The sequence below is a fragment of the Colobus angolensis genome, unplaced genomic scaffold (genome assembly GCF_000951035.1).
Source record: "Colobus angolensis palliatus isolate OR3802 unplaced genomic scaffold, Cang.pa_1.0 Scaffold85, whole genome shotgun sequence".
In the NCBI taxonomy this organism is placed as follows: domain Eukaryota; kingdom Metazoa; phylum Chordata; class Mammalia; order Primates; family Cercopithecidae; genus Colobus; species Colobus angolensis.
In genome coordinates, this window is record NW_012122376.1 from 9,293,800 (window position 1) to 9,300,946 (window position 7,147).

Below are 7,147 nucleotides of genomic sequence, written 5' to 3' on the forward strand. Positions count from 1 at the left end.
TTGGATTTAGGGCCTACCCTAAATGCAGTGTGATTTCATTTTCAGACCCTTTTCCAACCCTCTTTTCAAATGAGGTCAATTCTGAGAATCCAGGTGAACATAAGTTTAGGGGAGCACCACTTACCCCACTACTGACCTTTAGGGACATTTATTTCTCACTTAGACACATGGATACACTCTTAAAGAATGTATTTGGAGCCAGGTGCGATGGCTCACGCCCGTAATCCCAGCACTTTGGGAGGCCTAGGAGGGTGGATCACCTGAGGTCAGGAGTTTGAGACCAGCCTGGTCAACATGGTGAAACCCTGTCTCTACTTAGCTGGGTGTGGTGGCGCACGCCTGTAATCACAGCTACTCAGGAGGCAGAAGTGGGAGAATCGCTTGAACCCAGGAGGCGGAGGTTGCAGTGAGCCGAGATTGCGCCACTGCACTCCAGCCTGGGTGACAGAGTGGGACTCCATCTCAAAGAAACAAACAGCAAAAACAAAAAAGAACGTATTTGGGATCATTATTTTTAGACAGGGTGTGTTTTTAAAATGTAGTATCAGTCATTTAACATTCACGGGCAGTTTTCCACGTTACTCTCTTTGCAGCCCTGGTTTTTTTTGTCCTGCCATGTGAGTGGCAGATGGCCTCATGGTCGGGAGTAGGGGCTCTGGAGCCTGCCAGGGCTGGCCTCCCGCCCTTCTCTTTTGCTCACTGTTATGAGCTGGCCTGTGCTCCCCTCTCTAATTCATATGTTGAAGTCCTAATCCCCAGAATGTGACTTTATTTGGAGATAGACCTTTAAAGGTGTAATTAACATTAAACGAGGACGTGGAGGTGGGCCCTAATCCAATCTGACTGGTGTCCTTGTAAGAAGAGGAGGTGAGGATACACATGCACCGGGGAGACCCCGTGAAGACGCAGGGAGAAGGTGTGGCCTGCAAGCCAAGGAGAGCGGCCTCAGGAGAAACCAACCCTGACGGCATCTTGACCTTGGACTTCTAGCCTCCGGAACTGTGAGGAACCCCTAAGCCCCTCATTTCCTCTTCTGTCAAATCAGGGTCTTCAGAGCGCTGGAGGGAGGATTGAAGGAAAGAATGCCCACACGCTGCCCAGCGCGGGGCTGGAGGGCACAGCGGCCGGGTACTAGCTGCATTCATTTCCCCAGCCTCTGCTGCTGTGCGGCGAACGGTTTCTGTTCAGTCAGTGGTAAACATTTACTGGACCCCAGTTACAGCTCTTTTCCCTGTGACAGATGAGGCTCTGGCCAGTACCTGGGCGCACACTATCTCTGGCCGCTTTCTTGGAAGAAAGTTGTAGGTGCATTTTTTTTTTTTTTTTTTTTTTTTTTTGAGACAGGGTCTGACTCTATCACCCAGGATGGAGTACAGTGGCGTGATCCTAGCTCACTGCAGCCTCAACCTCCCCAGGCTTAGGTGGTCCTCCCACTTCAGCCACTTTAGTAGCTGGGACTGCAGGTGGGTGCCACCAAGCCCCGCTAATTTTTATATTTTTAGTAGAGACAGGATTTTGCTATCCCCTCCTCAGCCTCCCAGAGCGCTGGGGTTTCAGGCATGAGCCACCGCCCCCGGCCTTAGTTGCATTCTCCATCCTCTAAGTCACCTTTGCTGAGCCCCGTCCCAGGAGCACCCTGTTACTGCTTGCTCCTGAGCCAGGCCCAGGGGGTCCTTGGCCGGTGGCAGTCAGAAGTCTGCCTGCGCACCCCATGTAGAGCAGTCAGGCTTCCCACAGCCCAGGCACATGCAGGCTTTGGGGGTGACATCCTCTCTTTCTCCAGCCTGTCTGGGTCCAACGGCCACAGCTGCCTCCCAGTCACTGCAGCAGCATGGGAGATGGGCAAGGGCTCTCAGAGGACAAAACTCTGCCTGAGGGACTTCTGTACTTGTAGAGCATTTCACACCTGCCCCAGTAGGGAGTGGCCCTTATGCTCTTAATAAATAGTTTGCAGCCCCCTCCCCTCAGGCTTGCTGGCAGCCTCCGGATCTCAGGGTCGAGTCCTGCCAGCCCGGTGCAGTCCCTGAGCTTCCTCCCAGCTGAAGCAGCCTCCTTCCCTCCCCCTCCTCCTCTGCCCTGGGTGCCCCCAACGCCAGCCTTTTTTCTTCTCTACTTTGAAGTCTGAGCCTCAGAGCCACTACAGGCAAACAGGATGTTCCTCTCCCACGCGCAAAGACTTCACACGAGACGCCTGGGTCGCACCGCATCCTGCTCAGGGTGGCGGGTTCCATCTGCGTGGACCTGGGGTGGGAGTGGGCACAGGACTGAGGCTGGGTGCCAGCCGGGACCCTGGTGCCACTGGTTTCATTAGTCACATTTGGGCATTCATTGCAAACTTTGAACTAGGTAAGCCTTGAAAAGTTTTCCTTGGGGGCTCTTGTGCTTGGAAGCGCTGAATAAGGCAGATGGTGACGCTTGCTTAGCACCTTGGTGGGACACCCTGAAGGAGTAATGGTGTTTCTCATCCCCCACCTCACCCCCGGCTATGATTTTTGTATCTTCTGGGATTAAATTTTTTTTTTTTTTTATGTAAACCTCAGAAAATTACAGTCACACCTGGAATTACAGGATGGCTACAAGATAGACGACTGCTCTAGCGTGGCATGGGACAGGGCCTTAAGGAGGCAGGGCCTTGCTGAGCAGCTGGACGACTCGGGCAATACTAGAAGGGCACCAGGGGATGGGCAGGCACTAGTTTAACAGTTTAAAGAAAACCTAAAGTCCCAGGTCTTTCTCTGGGTTGTGGACTCTGTTTATAGCACAGTGACTCAGGCGGTTCTGCTGTGGTTGAAGCCATCTTGGGAAGATGAAGGTGTAAAATTTGAGGGTTCCAGTTCCCTCCTGAAGCACCTCCTCTCTGCCAAGCAGATGTTCTGAGTCCTTTGAGTCACTCAGATGTTTATTTATTTTTTATTTTATTTTATTTATTTATTTTTTTGAGACAGAGTCTCGCTCTGTTGCCCAGGCTGGAGTGCAGTGGTGTGATCTCAGCTCACTGCAGCCTCCGCCTCCCAGGTTCAAGTGATTCTTCTGCCTCAGCCTCCCAAATAGCTGGGGTTACAGGCATGTGCCACCACACTCGGCTAATTTTTGTATTTTTAGTAGAGACGGGGGTTTCACCATGTTGGCCGGGCTGGTCTTGAACTCCTGATCTCAAGTGATCCACCTGTCTCCACCTCCCAAAGTGCTGAGATTACAGGTGTGAGCCACCGTGCCCGGCCCCCTCAGATGTTTCATTTATAAAATAGTGTATGTGTGTTGGGAGAGGGCAGCCTTAAAATATGTCAGGGTTTTACCATCCACTTGACAACCGCGTCTGGCAGTCAGTGACATTCTAGACATCTCTGGAACTTTCCACTTGGTTGTTCCGTGTACCAGGGTGAACTGTGTGGATTTTTAGTTGCAGAGTATACTGAAAGTTAAGTGGAAAGGTCTGAGAGGGGGAGAGAGAGAGAGAGAGAAAGATGAGGGGTGGGAAAGAGATCATACTCCTCAACAGCTGGAAAAGGCTTTGTGCTTCTCCTTTCCCTGCCCCTTTCCTGGGACAAGGGAGGCGGGCAGATGGCACAGGATTGGGTAGAAGTGAGGGAAGATGAATGCTGGTCACAAGGACCATGGCCCAGAAGAGGTTCAGTGGCGGCCAAAGGAAGCTACTGTGCCTGTGGACAGCCTTCTGAGTGTCTGCTGTACCGGCAGGGGCAGCCCTCTAATCTGGGGCACTTCAGCTCTGTCCGGCGTCTTCTTCGCTCACCTGACATACCTTAGACTTGTTTCATTCTGGGGATGTGCTCCCCAGCCTGTCTGATGGCACAGATGTTGGCCTGCTGCAGCTGGCTGCTCTGTTCTTTATTTGGGGCCTGTTCCCGTGCTAAGATCATAGTTTGACTGTCCTGCCCTGCAGTGAGCATGCCTCATTTTGACTCTTGGCAAAATAATAGGTTTGTTTGAGATCTCAGATGCCAGACTTACTGGGAGTCTTAACAATACTGGCATCATATGATATATCAGTGAACTTTTTAACACCACTGCCTCTACAGAAATGGTTTCTATCCGGCTGCCTCAAGCTCTTGGAGAAATACGTCCTTGTGTTATCTAGGCAAATAAAGGGGAGAGTCTTGAAGGACTTCTTGGTACAAGGGTCTGAATTAGTGCTGTGTGAATCTATATTTCCGTGGAAAATAAAGGCATATTTGTTCATGTGACTGTCTATATATTCCATTGAGATTATTGCATAATGACCAAAAATCTCCAGGAAATCTGCCTTGTCTAGCAGATGGCTTATTTGAGCTTTCTTAGTGTGTTCTTTGCACGTATTAGTATTCTTTGGCACATGGTAGGTATCTAATACTTACTTGATGAGATGATTTATGACCTGGATTAGCCTCAGCCTTCAGACTCTTTCTTCTTTTCCTCTGTAGATCTTTAATCTCATGAAGTACGACAGCTACAGCCGCTTCTTAAAGTCTGACTTGTTTTTAAAACACAAACGAACCGAGGAAGAGGAAGAAGATTCGCCTGATGCTCAAACTGCAGCTAAAAGAGCTTCCAGAATTTATAACACATGAGCCCCCAAAGAGCCAGGACTGGCAGCTTTAAGAAGCAAAAGAACTTCCTCTCAGGACCGTGCAGGGTTTATCATTGCTTTGTTATTTGTAAGGACTGAAATGTACAAAACCATTCCATGGGATATGTGTGTTTTATTAACTGCTTCACCAGTAAATTTTGCATGATGGCTAAGCTAACATAAAAAAATAATAATAATAACTTGGAAGTTTTAGTTCACAAAACAGAGATTCCTTCAACACTGGACACACTGAGCATTTTGTAGCTTCATTAAGCCTCATGTAAGGCCGCAGGGTGAAACACATCACTACCTTTTACCTTGTAAGTGTTTGCTCTACCTCTCTGGTGAGTGGATGCATGTCCACACGTCACTTGGTAAATTAACTCAAGCATGCATTGATCCGGCAAACCCAGGCTCCTGAGGGTATTGTCTGCCAGTCGCCTTTTGGGTTAAATATTTCTCGAGAGCAAGTTCAGTGCTGGAAAAAGAAAATGAATCACTGACAGCCTCTAAAGATTTGGGAAACTTGTGTGTGAGTGTCATCAAAGGGTTATTATTTCTTGTGTGTGGATTGGTCCCGGTTTTGACCATAACCCGTGACATTTCATGCAACGCAGATAAATAGTTCATCTTGACAGAAACAAGATCTCAACCAGGAGGGAAAAGAAACACAAGTGGGAAATTGTTCAGGGTCCCCCTGGCGAGTCAAGGTGGTGTTGAATGGCATTGCAGCACAGGTACGTGCCCAGGATGGAGTTGGTGGGGCTCTGCCTTTCTCCTGTACCCATCGCGGACACATCATAATCCTTTCCTCTCTGCTCCCGCAGAACTTACTAACTCTGGCTTGAGACTTCAACAGGGAAAAGAAATGCTGCCTTTCAGCCTGCTCTTCTTGGATGGGGAGGCTGCGAATGGGCCACGCTTGGGCCAGGCTGTCCCCGCCAGCCCAGGAACTCCACTTTTAGAGCAGAGCCTACCAGGGCCAAGGTCAGGCTCAGTTCCCTTCGGTGAATTGTTCCTGCTATTTGTAGGGGGTTGGGTGCTGCCACCAGGCCTTTTCCAGGATGTTTGCTAAGCCCTTTCTATTTGTACAAAGTGACCAGCTTCTGTTGCGTGTGAGTCTCCCAACTCAGACTTTCCTGTTTGCAAAATTCCCTAGTGTTGAAGGTGGCTGTATAATTTATCAATCAAACTGGGACACTTTTCTGAGAGAAGAGGGGTTGAGCTTAATAATTAGACTGGGATAATGCCTATTACAAGCCCTAATCTGGTTCTATTCTGGGTCGCAGTTACCCTACTGATGGCTGTCCCCCACATGAGCTCTTGGGCAGCCCCCTGGATTCCCTAGCCTCGCTGTCTAGACACTGTGGTCAAATGTTTCCTGCCCTTCCATCCAGGGCCTGGCAAAGGGATGGCCTTCGGGGAGCCGTTCACCGCCAAGCACTAAATAACCCAACAACATTCATCAGAAACAGCAAACACAGGCTTCTCCACCCTCCTCAGGTACTTCCCAGACAGGCCTACTCTGCACCTGTCTTCTCTCTGCCTATTTCCAGAACCTAGGAAGGAGACGGTGATACTGAGAATGACACCCAAGGGCCCTGTGATCAGAGAAATTCCGTTCGTTGTCAAGCAGAGCAGATTGGCGCTTTATTTATTTATTTATAATTTATTTATTTATTTATTTTGAGACAGAGTCTTGCTCTGTCACCCAGGCTGGAGTGCAGTGGCATGATCTTGGCTCACTGCAATCTCTGCCTCATGGGTTAAAGCGATTCTTCGGCCTCAGCCTCCTGAGTAGCTGGGATTACAGGCACATACCACCATGCCCAGCTGATTTTTGTATTTTTAGTAGAGATGGGGTTTCACCGTGTTGGTCAGGCTGGTCTTGAACTGACCTCATGATCCTCCCGCCTTAGCCTCCCAAAGTGCTGGGATTACAGGCATAAGCCACCGCACCAGGCCTATTTTTTCATTTTTGGGATGGAGTGTCACTCTGTCTCCCAGGCTGGAGTTCAGTGGCATGATCTCAGGTCACTGCAACCTCCGCCTCCCAGGTTCAAGCGATTCTTGTGCCTCAGCCTCCCAAGTAGCTGGGATTACAGGCACCCACCACCATGCCCAGCTAATTTTTGCATTTTTAGTGGAGTTGGGTTTTCGCCATGTTGGCCAGGCTGGTCTTGAACTCCTGACTTCAAGTGATCTGCCCCCTCAGCCTTCCAAAGTGCTAGGATTACAGGTGTGAGCCACCATGCCTGGCTAGATTGATGCATTTTTAAAGAGTAAAGATTAAAAACAAGACAGGTTCTCTAGCTCAGCTTTCAGTTTATTAACCAAATGCAGTTCAGTTATTCAGGGATGCAGGGGCAACTCACTGCACCACTGCAGACGTAGGGAGTCTTCAGGGTGACCTGACTGGCTGCCTTTGGAGAGCCTGTCGTGGGCAGGTCTCAGAGACTGAAGGTGGGCTAGGAAGCCGCTCTCTGGCTTTTCCCCTTTTACCAATGGGCGCAGAGACCCTTTGAGATGGCCGTCTCTTTCTAAGAGTTTGAATAAAACAAATAGCCAGCGTCAGCCAGAAGA

The 7,147-nt window shown here is 49.5% G+C and overlaps 1 protein-coding gene across 1 annotated transcript in view; it reads left to right on the forward strand.

The window, feature by feature from the left end:
- The window catches only part of RGS10 (regulator of G-protein signaling 10), a 35,893-nt gene extending 31,041 nt beyond the window's left edge, over positions 1 to 4,852 (forward strand). Inside the window, exon 5 of the mRNA XM_011930267.1 lies at positions 4,419 to 4,852. Within this exon, the coding sequence (XP_011785657.1) occupies positions 4,419 to 4,565 (147 nt within the window). The 3' untranslated portion in view covers positions 4,566 to 4,852. The remainder of the gene's footprint in view (positions 1 to 4,418) is intronic.
- Positions 4,853 to 7,147: the final 2,295 nt, after the last annotated feature.